General features: G+C 38.0%; 1 protein-coding gene across 2 annotated transcripts in view; it reads right to left on the reverse strand.

Moving 5' to 3' along the window:
* LOC139968824 (uncharacterized) overlaps positions 1–22,445 on the reverse strand; it is a 70,707-nt gene extending 48,262 nt beyond the window's left edge. Inside the window, exon 1 of one of the 2 annotated variants that reach the window (XM_071973272.1) lies at positions 22,328–22,445. In XM_071973272.1, the coding sequence (XP_071829373.1) occupies positions 22,328–22,392 (65 nt within the window). In that variant the 5' untranslated portion in view covers positions 22,393–22,445. Of the gene's footprint in view, positions 1–18,604; positions 18,700–22,327 lie in introns of those variants that run through there. The other variant, XM_071973271.1, reaches the window with a different exon arrangement.
* Positions 22,446–25,131: the final 2,686 nt, after the last annotated feature.

Here is a 25,131-nt window from a genome sequence, read left to right on the forward strand (position 1 = left end):
TATGATGTCACATGATCTTCCAAAGTTCTTTATACTTTCCTTTTTATCAACATCTGCTATAATTAGTCTTTGAAATGTGATAAAGTTAGAACATTCAATTAGCAAGCAGTTTTTTTTTATTTCAGGAAATCCATCAGTCCATTGTCTTCGAAAGATAATTAATTTGTATATTTTTGTAAGAAGTTTTTTCTTAATTTTTTTTTAATTAAAGTTATAGGGAAGGCAAAGTCATTTTAAAAATTCATTTACCCTATATATAGATGCATGTCACTCAACCTTTTATTTTAACTTCTTTTATTATTTAATAGATATTTTTAAAAAAACCTTTTTCATAAAAATTTCCATCAGATCAGGCAGAAATGTGGATCTCGCTTACACTATTGCAGAACAGTCACACCGACACTGGAGGGCCAATCGCGGCCGCGGGCGATGGACGGGCCCTCGAGCAAATTCTCGCTGCTTTCGAAACCTTATAATGCAGTCCGCTAAAACTTTTATTATAACGATGCCTTAATTCCACCATAAACCCATTCAACAGAAACAATGAATTTCTCTGAATGGTCGAAAGAAATAACAATATCTCAATTGGTCAGTTTGCATAATAAAGGTGCTAGAGCCTATCTGTTATAGCCAAGTTATTTCAACTTATGGACAATGAGAGCATGCTGATGTTGTTTACTTCCCAGGAAATGCAATATTTTTATTTGTGTCATGGGATTAAGGATCACGGGGCCCGCTGATTGGGAACAACATTTCAACATATTCATGGGTAAACTATACATTGAAGCGACATTGAAGTTGACATTTGTATTTGACAGAGCCCGTAAGTTGGTAAGAGCAATTTACTGCTTTGTGTTTGTAACGTATCGTCTCATGTAGTATACTAATTTGATGAAAATGGTCTAAGATCCTTCTTTCAAGAGGGGGGGGGGGAGGGGGGGGGGACAAAAACCCCAAACAACATCTTTAGCTAACATGTCAGAGATATTTGTGAACAAACAACCCCGTCAAGCAGCTAAGAAATGTCTTGTTCTGTTTCGGAGATATCTTAAAGGTCGTGTGTAGGAGTTGTCATTTTTGAAAATTGGTGATGTCATAGCGCTACTATTATCTGAAACCTTTACTTTCTCTTTTTACTTTTTCAAGGTAAAATGTTAACAGGGTTGAAACAGAAACCCTTGCAGGCACCCCTGCATGAATCCGGTACTGCAATAAGCCATCAGTAGGTCATGTTAAAGAGCTTCAATAGTTTAGATTCAGCATTGGGCAAAACCCATCTCCATTACAGAAATTAATCATTTAAAGTATAGATACAGAAGAAGAAAAAACAAAACAATAGTAAATTAAAGCACATGTGGCTCGATGACGTCATATTTAGACTTGATCAAGTCTTCAGCCTAATGTATGAAGAAACATTAAATCTATGATGCTTCCCAAGTGGAATAAAACAAATCCTAGCTGTTGGGGGGGGGGGGGGGAAGTTGCTCATGACACGTATCTCCGTCTATGATAGTTGAGTTTGTGTCTGGTAGGCCTATAGTATCCAAAGCAAACATTTATCACATTGTCTAGTAGGTCTGTATACTAAGTAATGTACTTCAGTTTGGCCTAAGTTTTGTTAGTGAAAAATTGAAATATTCCGAAAAGCTAAGAACCTTATCAGTGTGTAACTGTCTACATGTGTCTTCCTGCAGAAGCCTTTGCCAAAAAAAAAATGTGTGGTTTAACATGTAGCGTATATCATACAATATACGATATTATCACATTCATGCAATACTGCATTCATGCAGGTGCTCTGTATCAAGTAATCCGTTAAGTGTGTGGACTTTGGAACAAGTATAGTTACAGGTTAACGTTCGCTGGATAGCAAAAAAAAAAAAAGGCGGGATAATTTTGGGTTTGTTATATCAATGGACAATAACTGTAAATAAAACGACAGGGTTGTTCACCTTGACTATCATTAGTCTAAGCTAACACTGATAACGATAACGTTTGTTAACTTAACATCTGTTTACTGCTAAGCATTGCACGGGAAGGAATATAAGTTTGTCAAAGGTGACAGACACGTATAATATCACGACGGGCATCGAATCCTGATACCAGGGTCATACCGGGGATGAAGGGGGTGGGAGGGGTGTGGGGGTGGTCATTGCCCGGGTCAATTAGAGGAACTAAAAATATAGGGTAAAGAATGGTGTATGTGCTTTCCATGCTATTCTAAAGGAAAATGAAAAAAATGCAAAGAGGGGGCAGGTGACATTATTATCTTCAGAGCCCGACGAAGCACTCAACGCCAGAGGTCATAGGTCAAGAGACGGTTATCCATATGGGACCCTACTATCTTCATACTGATACATCTTCATCTTACTGTTCGTTCAAGATAATTTTGTATTAAAACATTTACCGTCGATATTCGCGTTAATGATACCCCCCCCCCTCCACCCACGCCCGAACATTGTTGACCCCATATGGCAACGTGAAGATATTAGTCACGTGTGTCAGTTCAAGGATTACTGTGGGTCCATAATTAATTAAGTTATGTTGTTTAATGTTAAAAACCACTGATTGTTAGTCATTGTTGTATTTCCATACGCCAATCACATTTATATGTTGAGAAATGCATCCAATTTACACATCAGACGCTAACAAATGATAGCTTCATGATTACTTATAGTCTAACATACATACATACCATAAGGGTCAGCTTCAGAGAAAGAAGACAATATGCAACGAATCAAAGTAAAACCATAGTGACGCTGTCATGAGACACGCCTATTGGCTCAATACATTACGATGACCGCATCGTACAACCCACCATCAGAGACCAGATTTACATAGCATGGAATAGCTGTATTGAAATGTTGAAGGTGGTATAGGCCATGTTCAGTTATAACAAACTTGCACAGACAGCTATAATTAGATTAAATTGGGTTGTATGTTTTGTTTGTTTGTTGTTGTTGTTGTTGTAATAGCTGTGTGAAATAGTTCTGTTCCAGCCACGATAATATGACCGCTTTGAGATATTTTGCAATGGACAGAACCTACGATAGGTAAGTATTGGTCTTACGATCAAAATTCTCAAATGACCCCATGCACTCTGGTCCCAAAGCCTCTCGCAACAGCACTGTGCATTATTTATGTGACCTGCAAGACGATATTATATTCGTAGGATTGTTGTAGGATGTTCCATCGGCTTCATAGGTCATTTTGTGTTACTCCCAAACGGCTAGTTACTAACATAACTCAAGTAACAAAACGGCTAGTTACTCAAGTAACTCAAGTAACAAAACGGCTAGCTACTCAAGTAACTCAAGTAGCAAAACGGCTAGTTACTCAAGTAACTCAAGTAACAAAACGGCTAGTTACAAGTATTACTCCCAAACGCAAAATGTTATGCATAATCGTCGCTCAGGTTCAAACTTTACCAAGCATTTGATTACTATAGTACTTGAAAGGAATATCCCTCGGTGAGATCAATCACCCTATTACCCCCCCCCCCCCACCGCCCGCCCCTATAGGAGTTTCAGAGCATCATAATTTCAAGAGTGGTACTTTTGAACTTTATGAGCAATTGTGGCAGCAGGATAATATTCGATAACTAAAAAACTTACTAACAACATATTGTTATATAAATATAGCCTAAGCTTCACTGCTAAGAACAGAAGTTCTTTAGGAAAAGTTAATAAGGAATCAAGTTTAGCATGTATGGCAACAGATGACTTCATTATGGCCAAAGTCACCCCATTCTCATGTCCAGAGTAGGAGAGTTACAGGGTGGAACCCCCCCCTCCAGTCCTCACAGAAATGAAAAAATCAAAACTACATACCGTACAGTGATATTGTTATGAAATTATAGAATAATTATCAACCTGCTACAGAGATAGAAGAATCAATCACAAATAATAATAATAATAATAATTATAATAGTAATAATAATACGAATACGAATACTAATAATAAGAATAATAATAAGACAAATAAGAATAATAATAAGAATAATTCCAATTCCAATTCCCTCAACGTTTAGAGCTTACATTTAATGAAAATTCAACATTTTTCTTTTGATTTTATCTCTTCCTTTACTTTTGATATCTCAAAGATAAATTAAAACGAGGATTTATTTTATGAACCTTGGCGACACTATATAACAATTTCTGAGAGTTTAAATATGTTTTTATATGAGATGTATAAACCGAAAGATCTACTCTGGTACGGTTGATTGAAAGGAAGGGATCCTTTTACCGAAATAAACTTTTAACTTGACTGAGCTTTAAACTTTTAAGACGTTTTCCGTACCATGGAACTCTCGTCACCCATCAATTGACTCCAAATAGTCATTCCACAAACAGCGCTTCCTTCCTCTTTCCTCATGTAATAACGAACACCGATAAAGGAAAATATAGGTGTAAGATGTAATCTTGTTTTCAGAGGTCTACTTAATCCTCCATATCTCTGTTGACAATTTTAATCATTATTTGTTGTTTGGGGGTTAGACGAGTAAAAAAAGAAAAAAAAAAGAAAGAAAAAAGGTCTCACCGAAGTTAATCAATGGGGGGGGGGGGGGGAGTAGGTAGTAGTGGGGATGAAAAATCAGCACGAGTTAGTCTAGATATATGTAACGATAAAATAATGTGTGACAAAATCAATTGCCACTGTTAGTAAAGAGGTTTGTTGTATACAACTGAGGAGAAGTTTCTGGTTCTCATAGCGATAATTCTGCAAGGTGTCACGATACGGAAATTTGAAGTGTGCCGTGATTTGCCAATGTGTCAGCTATCCAGTAATGGGTAGAGTTATATCTAGTGAGAATTCCCATACAAGGACTAAGAGACCAACATTACTTGATTGACGATTAAGTGTGTAAGTCAATAGGGCAATAACATGTAGGAGTATATATAGGCTACCGTATAGGACAGTCCTATATACAGTCATCCCAGTATTACGTCTACTCATTTATTTAACTTGCACACACTCAAAAAAACAGAAATAACAAAGAAGGGAATTTCCCGCTCAAACTTTAGGAACGTGATGAAATATTTTTGTTTTGTTTATTTTGAGTATATGAAGCGCGTGATGGTGGGCGTGACCTCTTTTTGGTAATATTTCTACTTTTCCTCCTGGTTGGCCCTGTTCAGTCCCAGGTTGCCATAAACATTGATAACATTTTTTTTAGGGTTTGCCAAAAGACATCAATCACAAGGTATTAGTAAATATGGCACATGTAGTCATATATAACAGGGAGTTGCCAATTGCTAAATAACCGCAGCTCCTTGGCCTTTCCACCTATAGTAAACTTGGCACATGGCCCAAACTTTGGCGGCGTTGAGTGTTTAGTGTTCTCACATTACATGTCACGAAAGCTTGTTCTGGAGGTTTTCTGGGATTTACCGCCATTTTCTTTTCTTTTTTTCTTAATCCAACTAATCGCAATTAATGATGACGTAAAGAAAAAGAAGATGTACAGATCACATCATACTGGTCAAATTAAATTTTCTTCCTTGTCTTTTTTTGTTGTGACTTATACGAAGCCTATCTATGTTGTAGATCTGCTATGGTCTACCTTACTATATCACCCTCTGCTCCCCCCCCCCCATCCTCGTCCCGTCCCAGGGAACAACGGGAACTTCTCAGCGTATAGAATGGCAGAAATGACTATACGCATAGGTTAAACCCTAGAGTTAAACAAGGACTTGAAGCCGAATTTTTGCATGTTACAGTCCATGAAAATAACCAACAACATTTAAGCGCTAATCAGGTTGCTCGTGCGGTTCTTGTGTGCAAGAATTTCATCTTTAAAATATGCTTAATCTCAGTGGCGGAGCTAGGGGTATTGGTCAGGGGGGCGAGAATGGTCTGTAGGGGCGCTTTCGACACTATCTAAGCGGAGCGCCATCACAGGTTGGCGCGGAGCGTACACAACAAATTTTGAGTAAAGAAAGGCTACTCCCTAGATCGCCGGAAATGATCCTTTTCGGGCCTTGCTAATTTGCAGATAATGTGAAAAATGTCAATAGGTAGATGAGAGCGCAATAAAAATGTCAATAATCGCGAATAAGTAAAAAGTGGTAAAAAACTGAAAAGGGCGCCAGCAGTCCATTTGAGTCCGTCAGGGGGGGGGGGGGGGGGCATCCGCCCTCCTGATTGTATGGACGCTCCGCCACTGCTTAATCTCTGAAATGCTCCTTTAAGCCTCAGTGCAGACCTATGCGTTAATGTTTAATGTTGTGGTTTATAAACCCTAAAAATTCAACCAAGACATGTCCTTTTTAAATTCATATGAACAAACAGAGCACACCCCTTGGTTGAAAACATTCAAATCGCCATTTGACCCTAACAAAGTCTAAACACTAATATCAGCTTGTCGTTTGACTGAGAGCATACGATTGTTATGGTTCCCCATTGAGTTTTGTGTTGCAATCGGAGGAAGCCTGACACAGTGGTCTGAGACTTCAAGTCCCAGTCACTTTACTCGATGAACCCCTCAGCTCTCTTAAACTCTCTAAAACGGTCGTTTCACACAAAAAAAAACATAAAAATAAAATAAATTCAGAGCGGTATAGAAATACAACTTGAACATATAACGGTGGTTTTCAATGTCCTACAGCATGATATACTGCGTGCGTTCCAGCAGCAGTTCGAATGGTTGAAAGAAAATACTCAAAATGACAATTCTGGAATTGAAAATTGTGGTGAAAATTAGCTAGATTCCAGTGTTCGCGTAGCTTCACGGGAAATGTGGTAGCTATATGAGGTCAGGACATTAGTTGTTGTAGAATATTACATTCAATGAGTACTATATATATATGAGTTGAGTGCTACCAGGGAGCACGTCACATGACACTCCATGGTCTTCTCATCGACAGAGTCGGTCCAGGTTTATGTATATGTATATACATGGGGAATCATGGAGAGGTTGCATAACTGTAAAATAATCAATGCTCTAACTGGTTGTTTTACCTAAAGATGTTGTTGTTAAGTACGGTATGTTGAACGTTGATGGTTGAACAGAGTTAACAGTTCATTACCCGAGAGTATAATCGCTTGTGGCATCCTGTCTGTGTGTTGACAGATAGAAATATCAGTCAATGTTTGTGGATTGCAAAGTTCAAGTTTTCCCAAAGCAAATATTCTATAGACTGGGTGTCCTCGAGTTCATTAACACTACAGCTGTTGCATGTTTACAAAATCCCCCCTTCTCTTGAAGTATAGCCAGGCAGATATAGTCTTCAGTCTGTTTTCATTAAATTTTCTTTCAAGAAACTTTTTCTTTTTCTTTCTGCGCTCTTGGAATTGTCGCGGCCGATCTCTGATTTTATACTCTGTATAATATTTACTATATGTATATATATATAAATATATATATATATATATATATATATATATATATTTATATATTATATTCTCCTATAACGTTCATCCATACCACACATTGTATGTATTTTAGATCCTCCTGCAAGCAGGAACTCGCGAAGAAGCCTTTGTGGCTTCTCAAAGCCGCAAGTCGGTCTCTTATATTCATATTTAACGTCCATGATTATGAATTGTCAGTATTTTCAACAACTCTGTAACTGGACGACTTACATTAATCTTGGAGTGACTCGAACCGGGACCTTATGATTGGAAGGCACCGGCGTTAACCACTGAGCTAACACTCCTACGCTAACATTCCATGTTACTGAGCTAAAATTCCATGCACAATTTGACGGATTGCTTGTTTAGAATAAGGATAGATTGATTGATGATCTATTTGAAGAAAAAAATGAATACATAGATGAATGGATGGATGAACGCATAGCTGAGGTTGGAGAATGGATGAAACGGCGATATACAACTGATGGATGGCGATTTTAACAAACAGACGGATGGATGAACGAACGACGGTTGTGAAGAAATGCATGCGTGGGTGAAGTCTTGTAAAATGGGGAGACTAGATGGATGAACAAGCAGGTGACAATGCGGGGTGGTGGGTCCTTGGAAAAAGGGACTGGAGATAAGCCAAACACGGTGAATCAATGAAGAATGAGGAAATGGTAGCTCGAGCAACGAATATAATGAGCATTGCATTATAACATGAATGAAAGTAGAATGTCCAATTAATGAAAAGAAAGATGGCTGTACTTCTTGTATAGCCTATGGCTTGCATGTGCAAGCAGAGTTATACGGCGCACCGGCCGCATGCGCGGTCCATTCACAAAATGTGCCACGACGACACGAGAGCAGGCTGTTTTACCTGAAAGCCACCTCAATGCTTTCAGAATCACCTTATAATATGCTTTAGTGCAACCATAATTCAATATTGAAGACAGCAAATGACCGAGTAGCAAAATATGAAACGTTGGTATAGTTGGTAGATGGTAGATATATATATCTACATGTAATAGGATAGTTCAATCTAACTGATGGGGAAAGATCGACGCATATATTTCTGATCTTTAAGTTCCCATATTTCCACTATTGTAATCGTCCGATAGGGTTGCGGCACTCATATTGTTGCGATTAATAGGCGTGAAGACTCGCGCAAAATGAAACGTCTAATGCCGGTAATCTGACCTAGTTTCGAATGATGTGTAACAGAAGTGTTACACACTACCATCGATCCCAGAAAATACTCACACAGTTTGCTATACCGTCGGTAATTAGAAACTAGTGTTCAGTCAATACATACAGCTGCGGTCAATACCCACAGTGTACAGACGATACAGCGATGGACATCTCAGGTCCAGCTAACAAGGTATCACGTTTCATTACTGTTTGCATTTTGTAGCGACAAGAGAAAAACTTCACTTGCAAGCAACGGAAAGTTAACTTTTCAAAGATGGCGGCACGCTGTTTGGGGCGAGTCTTCAATGCCTTTAAGTTGTTCATTAGTATCACTGGGATTGCTTCGACATTTTCAAACTGTTTCTACTAGCGTCAGAGTCTTTATTTTTGGACCATTGAATGAATGCTGAAAATGTTGTTGCACAAAAGTACGTTTATCATTAATCATAATATCCTCCTCAACGCTTTGCAACTGTCATTTCGTATAGCTCGGAGATTATTGTATTAAATGTTAATCACATACAAAAAGGAACATCAGACATAACCACAAAAGATGTGGGTTATTTCCGTGATTACTCTAACCTAAAAACTCATACACTTACAATCAATATATGATTGTCATTGTTGTCAATATCAATCAACTATTAAATAATACCAAGTAGCATAAAAATATGCTTTAGTAATCATATTACATGGAAAGGCGTAGGAGTAACATGTTAGCATGACAGAATGACAAATGCCATCTACATAGCACTATATCTGCAAAAAATTATCTTGTACAAATATTTTTTGACTGCAAGACAAATATTTCCCACGTTTATACAGACGCCTACGGATAAGTTCATAATATCACTCGGAATAAGTACCCGAGCGAATCCTTCCTTGTGGAAGTTAAAATGATCATAAAACGTGCGAGCATATATATTCCAGCGTTATATTTAGTTATAATTCCTAGTATAAGATTCATATTTGTTTACTGACTTTTAAAAAAGTGTTTGCTCTCCGAGGAGTACTTCATTTGATGAACTATATGTAAAGTGTATGATCAACATAAAGTGAATCAATAATAGAAATCAAAGTTGAATATCCTTCTATATAAGTTAGTGTCTTCAATTTAGTTCACATATAGATTCAATACAACTTTTTAGAAAATGTATTTATTTTTTACTTATGAACATATCGTTGTGGGATGCATGATTTATTACCTTTAGGCTGTTAATAACTATTACCATTTTACTTTTAAATAGTGCCAACTTATGAAGCAGTACTCCACCTCTGCCCCCCCCCCCCTTACAAAAAAAAAACATTACTAGAAATATGTAGGTAGCCACTTACTTTCACCATCTTCCCCCTGCCATATCATCAACCTGTCACTATATGAGCCAATTTCACCAGCTTATCACTTTTACTTCCCTGCAGCCTGTAATTTTCACTATTCTTTCCCCGTCCCAACTTGCACTTTTCAATATCCTTTCCCTCTCACTATCTTGCACATTTCACTATCCTTTCTCCGTCACTATCTTGCACTTGTCACTATACTTTCCGTCACTATCTTGCACTTTTCACTAAACTTTCCCCGTCACTATTCTTGCACTTTTCTCTATCCATTCCCCGTCACTATCTTGCACTTTTCACTATCCTCTCCCCGTCACTATCTTGCACTTTTCACTTTACTTTCCCTGTCACTATCTTGCACTTTTCACTATACTTTCCCAGTCACTATCTTGCACTCTTCAATACCATTTCCCTCTCACTATCTTGCATTTTTCACTATCCTTTCCCCGTCACTATTTTCACCTTTTCACTATCTTGTTTCTCTCACTATCTTGTCGCTGACACGTTCTGAATTATAATGCTTCGTCTTAAGGTTTTTATAGTACCCTAGCAATTTCTATCTTCAATCTTGCAATGTAGACTGACGACCAAAGCATATTATGTGACGGCATATACCCTAATTTTCTGTCTCTGAAGTCTTTTACCTGTTTAACTCACGTGTAGGCTTACCCCTCAGTGTAATTCACATACTATAACCGTGTACGTTTTAGCTATAGGAGAGCCTGTATGTTTCTTTTCTGAATCAAAACCTCCTCACAACCTAATAGCTCAATGTTTACTACTCTCCTACCTAAAGCCATTACAAGGTCTAAATTTACACCAATTGGCTAATCTCCCCCCCCCCCCTTCTTTTTTTGCTTGTCAGATGCTCTCTTCCAAAAATGTACTCTAATATCCTATCCAATCTCATTTGGGATATCTCTGATCTCGTTATCTGCAGGGACGGGTTCGCGATATAGGGCTATGCAACCTTTAGACTACCTTATCATCGAACTAAAATGACCTGGAACTCTCACTCCACAGTAGGAAAACGTACCAATCAAGGAGGGTCATGTGACGTGCGCTCAGGTGTTACTAACATATTATTTGACCCTTTGTCAGCTCGAAGAGATAAGCGTTCCCGTAGACAACAAAACGCCACTACAACGGGCATTTACGGTAAATTTGAGAATAATTGTTTAGGTTAAGATGATAAAGTTGGTGTTATTTACCTTCCGTCTCATTAAGGCTTCATCTGCAAAGAACCTGGCTACTATTCGAACATTTAGTGTCAGATTCTTATACATTGCGTACGGCAGTCACTCCTATCATATCATACACGCTTGTTTACGTGCAACACCAACAAGAAGCCTTGTGTTGCTAAGGAAAAACGAATCCTGTCGTCTGCTATTCGTGTCTATGTTCATTTGTATACAGTCCTGATAAACTACGTGCATGCGTTTCAGTTGCAGTACGATTGTTTGCAAGAAAATACTCAAAATGTCAACATTTTACCTCATCTGTGCATGTTCTCACATAATGAATGATGTTGTAAACAAATGTTTAACAAATCATTGCTATCAGTCCAGTCGCGAAAGAACCATTATAATGTCATTGGAGACGTTAAATGCACCGTTTGTTTATAAGTCAACAGCCCTTACGGTTTAACCACTTAGCAGGTAGTAATTCATACCCCAGTCTGCCCCTGATCAAGTTTACATTTGTAACTCACCTTTCCCATTTTTGAGAGGGCCCTTTATAGGTTGATTAACCCCCCCCCCTCCCCTGCCCTCCGTTAGAAACCACTGCCTTTATTTGAAAAGTGCATTTTCTATAACACTTTGTAATTGTTGAGAAATGACTGAGGTTCATCAAATAAAGTGATAGGACTTTACATTCTAACCTACAGTCCACTGCAGGTCGTCTACTCGGATGCAACAATAAACTGAATGGGAAAAGATAAGACTTTTATGGCAGTAAACGAACATGTTTATAATAATGCGTTATAAATATATAAATGGTATTGTTCGAATGAGACATCCAATGGGGCTCTGTTGATTCTTATAAAGTGTAAAGAACGTGGTTTGATTGAGTTATTAAAAGTTGATTAAACAATGGATTAACAATTAACATGAAAGCATGCGCCGAGGAGTGGACTTCGTTCTTCGATTTAAGCCTTAAAGGAGCATTGCAAACACCGGAATAGCGATATATAAAATGACTATACTACTAGCACACAAATGTTTCTGTGTTCTTGTACTATTAGAAATCAAAAATACAATTCTGCCTAAAAGTATTCCTTTAAACATATGAAGCTCAAAATGTTTAACCAGTTTTTAAGTTTTAAAGAGGTGACCCTATAAACAGTTGATTAAAGTAGCTGGACTATACGTAGTCTAACACACAGGCCATTAGATCGGTTCATCTGCTTGCAAGCTCATTAGAGGAGGAGAACCAATACTCATTGCTAGTACAGTAACTACTGTTCATGTTCCACAACCGTGCATCAGTAACTACTGCGCTGTGTTCGTAACACGGTAACATGTGTTACAGGTGGCACAGTAATTACTGCAAGTTTCTTCTTACTGAAAATTCAAAATTTTAAATTTAATTTTTAAAATTTAAATTTTTTAAAAATTTATCATTTTTTTAAATTTTAATATATATTTTTTTAAATTACTGCAAATTTTCACCTGTCGGACTCGTATTTCAACGTGTAACAGCTTTCCAGTAATTAATGTGCCAACTGTAACACATGTTTACCGTGTTGCGAACACAGCGCAGTATAGTTACTGATGCACGGTTGTGGAACATGAACAGTATAGTAACTGTACTAGCTATGAGTATCGGGTGAGGAGGAATAGTTGAGTTTTATTATGACCTTAAGTAATATGTTTATCATCAAAATGTTAAAAGGATTTTGCTGGCGACAAACAATGTGAAAGTTATATGGAAGAGAAAATATAGTCCACACTGCTACTTTTAACCCCTCTCCCCCCTCCCCCATCTCAATATCTTTCCCACTTCCCCGAGATATAGTTGATTTAATATCACTTATTTTGACCAGTTTAGGGTTCAAATACTCCGGGAAGTTGGATCACAGTGGGGAGTCTTCGATGTCATCTGGGCAAAAGATCTTCAAAAAAATCGTTATTTAGTCTATTATAATCTTCATATTGTTTTATCCTTGAAACCAGATCATACATTTAATTACAAAGAGTATTAATGCCATCCTATTGTTTTTCATTGTTCATATGAAGTTAAGATGACATGTTTTAGTTGAGTTATTAAACTTCAAAATTCATTTAATCTGGCCTATTCCATTATGAATTTAGCCTAAATGGAGCATTCCGGACATGGCGCATATTTCAAAGGTGACTAATTTAAACACCGAAGTATATAAAAAAATATCAGTAGTTTTCATTTGTCTTAGAATGTAAAGTTTGATCCAATAACCCTAGGTCTAAAAGTCATGCTTTAATGGCATAAAGATGGTAGTACTTGGTTTATAAGGTTAGCACTTGAGGAATTTTGCACCAAAATAAAATTAAACACCACACTTCTCAAAGAAACCAAATTCATTTTTACACTTGCTTATAGCTTAAGTCTGGTATTTGTAGGATTATCAAAACCAGATGAAATCTGCTAAATCCTATACATCTTATACGCCGTGTACATTACGCTGATGTCTTACATTCTCTACACAGCTGACTACAGGGGCGGCATAAGAGGGCTCAGTCGGGTGGGGTAGGGGCATGAATTACGAGCAGCAGAGGTGTATAAGACTTTCATTTGAGGGATAAACAACAAATTTACCTCAAGTTGTTTTTCAACAGGGACTCTTTTCAATTAGCCTACACTATTTCTTAATGTTTCAAAACACGGGCACATTTTTATTCCATATTTTAATATATCTATGAAACTAATTTGAAATAATAAAAAGCCCTTTCTAATTACAGCAGATATAAAGGGTACATTTAATTACTGGAAGAAGAGACAATTATAATTAATGATGAGGGAGACTTTATTTTTTTTTGGGGGGGGGAGCAGCGCACACCGCTCCCCCCCCCACCCCAGCCCGCCCCTGGCTGTATAGACCAATTACCTAGATAAAACGAGCAGAAGGTTCGTTCCCATATAAAGGGTACATTTAATTACTAGAAGAAGATGCAATTATAATTTAAGATGAGGGAGACTTTATTTGGGGGGGGGGAGCGCACACCGGCCCCCACCCCCACCCCGCCTACTGGCTGAACACACCAATTATCTAGATAAAACGAGCAGAAGGTTCGTTCCCAAATAGGAAGGAAGAAGGAAGGGACAATCCGAAATTAAAGCAGAATTATCAATTCCGATTTTTGGCCCATAACTGGCTGAAATATATCATATTTGTTTTCACATGTACCAGACTTGGGAATTATTGTGTTTACAAATGGTGACCTTGTCCATTTTATACGGCGTTTATTAAAGTCCAGGCGGTCGAGTAGAAAACATTTGGCGCCTTTCCAATGAGCGTAATGTCAACAGAAGACCTCATTGGAGTTCTATGTACGTTTGCTTTTCGTCGACTTGTTTACCCAATACTCCGTCATGTTAGCTGACATATAATTGTTAAGCCTATATATAGCTGTAGACAACCCTTTGCCAAATATAATATGTGGTAATTTACTGCCTTCATACACCGTTATACCACATGCAACGCATATATAACCAGGAACAACTAAAGGTATACTTGCAATTCAGATCACTATAATCAAATGAAAGATGACCGCAAAATGATATTTTGTTCCCTCATACAAAGGCAGTTTTTTTACGTTATACATGGTAAGGGACAAAGTATACGGGTTGCTGTTGATGTTTAAGTGCTATATCGTTTTCAAGTACAGGTGGTACAAATTTATTCCCAACCGTGTTCGTGTTTGTCATATTTTACACTCTGTTGAGAGGGTGATTATGAAATCTGACTGTTTAGTTTTTTTATAAATATGATCTGCGTTATATCTTTAGAAAGAATTAGCGAATTCATAGACCTAAAATGAAATTTTCAAACTAGTTCTTTAGCACAGGGTTGATTGTTTTAGTAAACTTATACGGAGTGTTATTCAAAGTAAGATTACATCGTAATCACAGTTTCTACCATATAACCCACATAATTAATTAATTACTTCATTCATTTATATAATAATAATATAATAATGAATTAATATTAAGACTCTCTTGGTTAATGAGAGACCCAGTCTATTTCAGATAAATATTACTTGATCGTAGGCGAATATACTGTACTGTTAGTTTATATAACGGCAATAATTAAGACCCTCTCTTCTAATGAGAGACCCAATCCATTTCAGATAAATATTACTTGATCGTAGGCGAATATACTGTACTGTTAGTTTATATAACGGCAATATTAAGACCCTCTCTTTTTTCAGTGAGAGGTCCAATCCCTCTAAGATAAATATCATTTGATCTTAAACGCATAATACTATCACTGTACATTTAGCAATATTGTAGTAATATGCAATAATTTGTCCAACCGCGATGACAACTGTACCCATATATGCAACAGGCAGAACTGCGTAGAAGCCGATTCTCATTTGTAGCTTGCCCATCACATGCAAGGAGAGGGGGGGGGATAACTCAGTTCAAAGTTTGTCTCATTATAAACTTCTTTTTTTAAATTTTTAATAAACTAATAAAGTAAACAATTTGTTCTTACAGTACACTGAAAAATTCTCTGAAGTGAAATGTCCACGTTACTTTAGCCTTTCTAAATATGAACTCACTCTTTTCCAGTTTGCCGTGCCATAGACTTTAGTCAGAAATGTAGTGTCGATACTTCATGTAGTCCAATAAAACATGAAAACAATGAGTACTAGCATAATGAGTACTGACATGATGAGTACTGGCATAATGAGTACACGTATATTGCGTACCGTCATAATGAGTAGTGGCATAATGAATACTTGCATAATGAGTATTGGCATAATGAGTATTGGCATAATGAGTACTGACATAATGAGTACTGACATAAGTACTGGCATAATGAGTACTGCCATAATGAGTACTAGCATAATGAGTACGCGCATATTGAGTACCGTCATAATGAGTAGTGGCATAACGAGTATTGGCATAATGAGTATTGACATAATGATAATTGGCATAATGAGTATTGGCATAATGAGTACTGGCATAATGAGTACTGGCATAATGAGTACTAACATAAGTACTGACATAATGAGTACTGGCATAATGAGTACTAGCATAACGAGTACTTGCATAATGAGTATTGGCATAATGAGTACTGGCATAATGAGTACTGGCATAATGAGTACCGGCATAATGAGTACCGGCATAATGTTTCTATCGCTATTCCAGTTTTCAATATATGCAGCTACACTCTTGGATGGCAGTCAATACCACATTCTTGTAAACATTTTACTCGAGGCCATAAAAGTCATATGATTTCCTATTTAGCTTTGTCTTTGTACTCCATTTGCAGGAGAACTGAACTAACGGTCTGTGGTTTCGCACAGATAAGTTGGGTCATTTCTCTAATATTAAAAGTGGTATCAAGAAATAACAGCCTGTACTGATTGCAGTGATACTTGCAGGACTACAACGGCTTTTTTCCCTTCAATTTACCATAGACTGTTTTAGTAAGTTTGAAAACATCAGTTTTATCACCATTCTTAAATAACCACTTGCAAGATCAAACTAGTGTTGTCATCTAAGGAAACGACTTTCTAAATTCTAAATTCCGAAAATCTCTTTGCTCTTGTCAATTTTTTTTTTTTTTTATGATTTCCCAATCAATTCTCCATTGCATATTTATTTGCAAAATTTTATTCTCCAATAAACTTAATATTATTCCAAACAATGTGTTCACATTATTCTCTCCAACCCACCAATCCCTTCCCACCTAAGCCACCGACCGACCGCCCGACCCCGACCCCCAGCCGAGCCATTAGCCATCAAAGACCCTGCTAATTCCACTATCGATGTAAGCAGTGGCACATGACATCTATAACCATTGTTATTGTAAATAGAGTAAAAGAGCGAGAAACATAAACCAGAATGCAAAATGCATTAAGGTTTCGATGACTTCATTGCACTAGACTTATGCTTGTTAACCAGAAATAGCTGTTACAATATAAGTGGCCCGTTGTACAATTGCATGATAAGCACAGGTTAGTCTACTGTACATGATAATACACACCTCCGCCAAAAACAATAGGGGTCTTGTACTCAATGTGATGCATCCACACACCAAAGTATGAGAAATCCACGATTCCCATCGTTAGATATCATGTAAAAGGATTTTCAGAGTTTATCCTCTGGTGACCTCAACAGGATTCTTGTACTCAATATGGACAATCCATATACCATGTTTGAAAAGTATCCATGATTTCTACCATGAGAAATCATGTTTTAAAGGTTTTCAGGCCTGGACACTGAAATATTTTTAAAAGTACTCGCTATTTGGCGACCGTTACTAAAATTCTAATCGCCAAAACGAAAAATTCACTCGCCACAATGCTGTTCAAGTCTTCATAGTACAGATCTACAACATCAATACTTTCTATGAACCAACATTAGCTAGGCAGTTAGGCAAATACATGGTGCTAAGTAATTGCACAATAGAACATTATGTTTCTGTGCAGTATTGAAAAGAACGAGAAACTTTACAAATGACACTAACAACATGACAACAATTCCGGAAAGTGTGAACAAGTTCTTGTAGTTTTCTAAGTGAAACAAAATGCCCCTTAAATATGATGATAACGAGAAGATTTACAAATCTAAAAATGATATTTTTAATAAATGTATTTTCTTGTGGGTTCTTTATGTACAGTTCATTTTGGTGTAGTAGCCATCTATTCAATCAAAATATATGACAAAGTAGGGACGTGGCGGGATTATGGAGGTGTATGTGTGTGCTACGAGAGGGTGGAAGGTGGAAGGTGGAGGGTGGAGGGTGTAGGGTGTATGGTGGAGGGTGGAGGGTGGAGGACTTAGTTATGGGATATTTGCAGCGACAAACCATTTTTGCCTGTGCATGATATATGGGTATAAATGTATTCTTAATAAATAAACTTTTCGCGATTCATTAATTTTGATGTGTTACAATAATTTAATATCCGTCTATATACTATAGTGCTTTGATCCTTCATTCTAGTTCAGTATTACATGCGCGGGTAAATCTTAGTTTGTGTTTACTTTACTACTATATCCCTCTACATCGGGGCGTCGAGAGCGAGGTTGGGCCCCAAGGACAATAATATCACATGGGGTCTATTTTTGAAGTCTTCGCGTTTCGATAAGCATATTATGGAAATTACGATACGCTTTCCGTATAACATATTGCTTCAAATTCCGCTGATTGACCCCGGGGCCGGCCCGGGCCTGGGACTGTATACTCCTCTGGCTTATATTCTGTCTGAAGCAAGAACCGATCAAGCTCAGGGAAGGAATTCTCAACTCAAACGAAGAAGAAGCATAATTATGCCTATACTGTTGCATGACGTAATGTCAGACTCATTTTGACCGTTTCGCAGCTCTTAACCGAATGACAAGTTCTCTCCTATCTTGACATACTAAAGCACGTTCAGTGTAGGATATATTGGATTGTAGTGACGTGAAATCATAAAGTCAGGCTTGCTTGACTTGAAAGCAATTTAATTTACAAATCTAACTGAAAATAAATTCACCATTTTTTTACATTTAACTAATACTAAATGAAACATCTCACCATAAGAAGCGTGTGAACTTCGTGCTACGTCTTACCCTCAGATTCTTTCTAACTTCGGTGGTGGAGAATAACGGCAACATTAGTTAAACAAATTCTAGGATCCCCTTGCTATGCTCTCTCGCTCTCTTTATTAGTGAAAATATGTTCCTTTTCAAATCACATGCGTGAAAACATCTATGTTTGTATGACTCCTTACAGCAACGACAGACTTTTTCTTTAACAAAGATCTACGCAGAACATTGATCAGAAGACGCCATAGCCCATATACGTACAACGAAGCAGTCTGAATATGTATTGCAGTAATGGAAAATGAAACAACACAATTACTTCAAATAAACATTGCTACCAAAAGAAATAAAAAAAAAAACTGACAAGGAACTCCTCTTTCATCGGTTTCGGTTTTGACCAGCACGTCGTGTCCCGTAGGAATTAATGTCGACCTATTGTGTCTACAACGGTAAAGTATTCCGTCACGTAAAAAAATCATATTAATAAGCACAAAACATTGACCTTATTTTGTTTGCGTTTATAACAGATATGGAAATTTCTCCTAAGGATGTCTCTTTTCACGGCAATGTACACAAATGCAGTGTAATCACATATAACTTTAATTGCACGATGTATAGTGTCGCTTGATTTGCTAATAGAACATGCTGTCGAAGATTTGTGAAGAAACGTGATGCGATAATGCTATATATAAAACTCAATATGATTTATCGTTATTATAATATCCGGGAGGTGGGAGGGGGGGGGGGTTGGGGGAGGGTCTTCGGAGGTGTGTACGAAATGAATAAATCATACAGTTGCATCAGCAGTAAAAGAAAGAACAACATTGGAATGGTACATTGACACATACAAGTATGATATCTAGCACCCAATGTACAACATGGCTTTATCAGTTTGTATACAGTGAATAAGAGACAACCGTTAATCAGTATAAACTGAACTGTGTTGTAACACCGTAACACATGTTCGACCTGTCAGCAGATGCTACTGTGCACCCAATGTACATGGCTCGATCAGTTTGTATACTGAGAATAAGAGACAACCATTAATCAGTGTAAACTGAAGTGTGTTTATAGCACCGTGAGACATGTTAGACATGTCAGCAGATGCTACTGTGGAAAACTTACAGACGAATTCATTACTCAAAGACTGTTTCAATAAATGACTGGTTATAGAGTCTAAACAACTGTCCCTATGTTTGACTATTAAGTATACCTTGTAGAAATGGTTCAAATTGCATATTTTAAACTTTTTGCAGTAAAATGTACTCATCCGTGCACTTTCTGTTAAAATGTGGACGAATTAGTTGACGAACCCTGTAGAGTAGGCTGGTTAGTCCAGTCAATCATTATGGTTATTGTTGTGTGTTTAGTATTTTCTGTTTGCAAGTCCTCAGTAGCAACTGGCCTTATGTGTAAATACATGTTAAGGAATCATAACACACATCAGTTTTAACTGATTAACGGGTACACTCACCTTAACCTTTATCAGTTTTAACTGATAAAGCCATGAAAATCGGGTTGCACATTGGATGTGATCACAGGATTTACAGAACGCTTCTATGTTTAATATGAAACATTACCACAATCTATGAAGTTTAATGTTTAAAACTATAAATTGTTAATAGTTCAATTGCAAATTTGTAATTGTGAAGTGTAGTGCGCTATGTGTAAACAGGCGCGTATCCAGGGGGGGGGGGCGTTGGGGGCTCGCGCCCCCCGGGTAAGAAAAAGAGGAGAGAAAAAAAAGAGAAGAAAAAAGAGGGAAAAAAGAGGGGAAAAAAGAGGAGGAGGGAGAGGAAGGAAGGGAAAAGAAAAAGAAGAAGGAGAGAGAGAAAGGGAAGAGAAAGAGGAACAGTGACATCATTACAGCGCTGATCCCTATTATATACACATGGCCGGGTAGCCAGTGACGGATTTCGGATTTCGGAAGGGGCTTGCGCCTCACCCTACCCCTTACACCGACAACTTCATTTTTGACTTTTCCATTTTTCCTCTCTCACTAATGTATCTATATATATACTATGTATGGTCTATCATAACGCGTGTGTGTGTATGGACGCCTTAAACAATAAATTGTGCTATGAAACTACTAAATGTGGCTGGCCAACTCAAGGTGGCGCTACGCTTAGATAGTTTGCCTACAGGCTTCGCCCCTTCCTTGGCAAATTATTCGCTACGCGCCTGTTCGAATTTGTAAAGCAAACAGCAGATGTCACATCATATCAGTGAAAATGGCGGTTCCAAGATGAACTGCCTAAAAACTGTCGATGTGTGTAGTCATAGGATCCCAATCATTGATTTGGGGGGCTGTAACGACTTGCCCGAAATATAAAACCTAAATTTTTCGCGCGCTCCGCGCGCGTTCAACGTGTTAATGTCAATATCATATAAGCAAGCATCGGTTATTACATCGCCAGCCATCGTGTACCGTACGTCCGTGGATATAGCGCATTAAACCGCGGGATGCTAATGTAAACAACGGAATGTCTTATGCAGATTGAGAGAAAGCATGGAGGCCCAATTATGTCAAATTCTCTTTTACATTAGTAATGGCGAATGGCTTAGAACTTTATTTTAATTATCATGGAGATATTTTGTAAACTATTCATTTCCTTTAGCTACATCATTGCAATTTATGTCTTCTCTCAGTAAGAGCCCCCCCCCCCGCCTCCTACGCCTATATGTGTAGTGTTCGGTTCCGAAAATATCTGGTATTTTTCCATTTCCTTCAACCAAGTTTATAATAGCCGTTATAAGAGGGATTAATATTTGTAAACCAATAAATTAACTGTGTCGGAATTTTCCAAAATTTCTTGACCAAAATTCTTCATCATACATCCCTCTACTTGTGTAATTTTGACCGGTCTGTTAGGGGTTCAAGGAGGTTTTTCTATATTGGTTGTCCATAGATGACATTTTTGCAACATTATGGGTATGTTTTGAAGTGAGTTTATTCACGAGAAATGTGAATTTTCAAATTCTCAACAAATAATGGGCTGAAAACCTTCAAAAGTGGGGCTGTCGGGCATTGTGGGCCGCGACGTAGAATCACCTACAAAAGCAATGATCCACAGGACATGCGATCAGGTCGAACATGATGTGTGACTGGTGAAAATCTTCAAAAAGGTTATGGATGGAAAACAAACTATTGGGAAATACTTGGTTCTCGGGCAAAAGTGTATATTTGGTTGGTCATTTTCAAGCCCGAGAAGTGCCATTTCCGGTGATCTGGGGGGTATAAAAACCAAAATTTTTCTTGTACGCTGCGCGCCAACCGATGGTGGCGCTCCGCTTAGATAGTAATTCGCGCCCCCCGGGTTAGAAAATCCTGGATACGCCCCTGGTAAAGTAACAAGTGGAAAGTACAAAGTGATTGTGCCCGCTGTTGGTATTTTGTAAGGACGACATAGGGTAAGCCGTTGCAATATAATACGTTACTTGGACCTGTTTCGCGAATAGTCTTCGAAAAGTTGCTTTGTACAATGTTTCCTCATATTTGTACACATATACATATATATGCCTCTTTGCGGTAAATAAGCAGCTTGTTAACATTGCTTCTCTTTTGGTTTCGAGAAGAGATTCTACCTCATAATTGTAGCTCTGGTCTCTGCAGATTTAAAACATGATGTAGAACACGTGACGCTCCTTCCTTCGATACGTTAACTTATTAAATGTTATTTCTAATTATTTTATGAATGCTTTAGTTCCTACTCACATTTTCTTCTTCTTTGAATTGACTCTAGAATGAATGAATGAATGAATATGAATCTCTCCGTTCATTGGTGATCTCGCCGCGGAGTGACGTCAAATAAGCGATGATAAACGACACACAACAAACCTGATCTAGTCGACAAAACCACGGTTGACTGCGTCGTGAATTGTAATTTATGCGTGCATTCCTTGGTTCTGCACTGTACCCTTATTAAAACAATATATTTCTTGGTAGGCCACTCGAAATACCTTTAAGTTACTTTATACAACGTAAATATAACATTTCACATAGGAAATTATATCACCGAAACCAGAAGCCATTTTCAAAAGCCTTTTATACTTTTACAGGATAAAGAAGGAAGTGCTTGGCATTAACAAAACAAAGTGAGGCAAAGTTATCGATATCTAGAGAGTAAAGAAAGAAAGATTCCTTGTTCAATGAAACAAACTAATGAGTATCTGTATTGAGTATTCATAACGTTACACTGTTTAACGTTCATTCAAATCGTTTTTGATTGAAAAAGAAAAGGAACAGCTAAACAAGGGTTGTTTTGTTTTCGTTATCTATAATAACAACTCTGTCAAGTGCATTCAGGAAATCTCAGATAAGACAGAAGGTATCGATACCCGAGAAAGAACGAAATAAGCAGCCGAAACATGAACGAAGTAACCTGTAGATGATTGAACACATATACTTAATAGGCAACGACATGGACTGGAATGAAAATGATTAGCTTATAGTGCAATCACAGGGATTAAGAAGCCAACAAATGCTCAGCCTAGAACCGAATCCATGCAAGGACTTGTTAGGACTCCTGATCCATGTAATGACTATACAAGCCTACACCCTTTCAGATGATGCTTTAGACATTTACGAGGCAGGCGTGTAATTGCCGCACCCATCCTTGCTCACTGAGCCGCCCTTTCGACGTCCCCATCCGACAGACGAGAGTGTACCTCAACATATGTCCACTCTTCTCAAAGACTGAGGGAGGTAAAGGTACCCTGTTCATCATCACTGCAGTGTTGCTATGGTAAACGAAGTAATTGGCGCACCCATCCCTGCTCACTGAGCCACCCTTTCGACGTCCCCATCCGACAGACGAGAGTGTGTACCTCAACATATGTCCACTTTCTCAAATACTGAGGGAGGTAAAGTCATCATCACTGCAGTGTAGCTATGGTAAACGAAGTGAAACCATTGGAAGAGCACATTACCAAATCCCATTTCCCCAAGTTCGCAAACCAGAAATACCAAATTTATGGAACACTCAAGAATACCGCAAAGCAGCAAATTTGAATGGTTCGCAAGTGTCTGGTATAGTCTTGTGAGGAATTGAATCGGGGAATCTAGAGGGTACTGTTGGCGGACACTATAAACGATACACCACACCTTCACCAAAATGAAACCACCAAGAAATGTCTCAAAGCCCTCGAAGATATATGCATATAACTCAAAGGAAACAATCTTCATCATTGGTCTTTGCAATAGAGATATTCGTGATGAACAATTTTTTTCCATTAACTGAAAACCAAAATCGTTATTCGGGCTGTTCAAATGTATCAAAGTGCAGGGGCGGATCCAGGATTTTGAGAAAGGGGGGGCCGACATCCCGATGGTAGCACTGTAGTGATCTGCGTCCTGGGGAGGGGTCTAGGGGGAGGGGTTGTCCCCCTCCCCCTTGGAAATTTTTGGTTAATTGTGAGTGCTTAGATGCAAAATGGTGAAACATTTCGCAAAAAACTAGAAAAACCAGAAACGTTGCAGACACGCTTTTTTGTGCACATATTTTTTCTCGATAGACACATATTTAACAACGCTCAACAGTGCATGTACAATGGATACACTATTATTGCGTCGATTCGTTTTTTCTTTTGCGCGAAAATTATGACACCAGATTCACCCCAAGAAAAAACATAAAACAAGATATATTCAATGAGATAATTATGATATACTTATTAATGAAAGGGGGGTGTAGGCGGTTTTACACTATCTAACGCAACGTAGTCGCCAAGAACCTGAAGTATTTTTAAGGGAGGGCCCGATAATAAGCGGAAACGGATCACCGACCGAAAAAATATCGGAATTTGTGGACTATTTCTTGCTTCCTATTGTATTAAAACAAAGCACCTATGTGAAAGACACAAATCACATTCTGAAAATTGTGGAAGCCACCCCGTTACCAAAAGCAGTAGTACTTGCTACACTCGATGTCGTCGCCATGTATACCAATACTCCCCAAGAGGAGGCATTAGATATATGTCAAGAAGTCTATGTAAAGGCGGAAAAAAGCGAATATGGAATAAATAAAATATCTTCCATATCCATGCGCAAACTAATTGAACTTATTTTTAACAAGAAACTGTTTCGAGTTCAATAAATTCTATTGCTTTACGACGGTTCACCTCAGGAACTTGAACAATTCACCGCTTCTTAAAGTTTTACGGTAGAAATATTACACACCGAGGTAACATACCTAGATTTGAAAATCTTCAAAGGTCCAAGGTTTGAAACCAATGGGTTATTAGACACCAAAGTCTACACCAAACCCACGGAAACCTTAAATACCTCGACAGAAACTCTGCACACCCACTTGCCACTTTAAAGGCTTCATTAAAGGGGAAGTCTTACGATACGCACGTCTATGTAACAATGAGACTGATTTCTTACAGAAAAAGAATGCGTTCACAGAGAAACTGTTACTCCGTAACTATAAGAAAGAGGAAATTGCCTCAGCCACGAAAGGCATAAAATTTTAAAACCGTGGGCAATACCCCACTACCAAACCTAAACAAAAGGAACCACCA

Source organism: Apostichopus japonicus, chromosome 6, assembly GCF_037975245.1.
Source record: "Apostichopus japonicus isolate 1M-3 chromosome 6, ASM3797524v1, whole genome shotgun sequence".
Lineage (NCBI taxonomy): Eukaryota > Metazoa > Echinodermata > Holothuroidea > Aspidochirotida > Stichopodidae > Apostichopus > Apostichopus japonicus.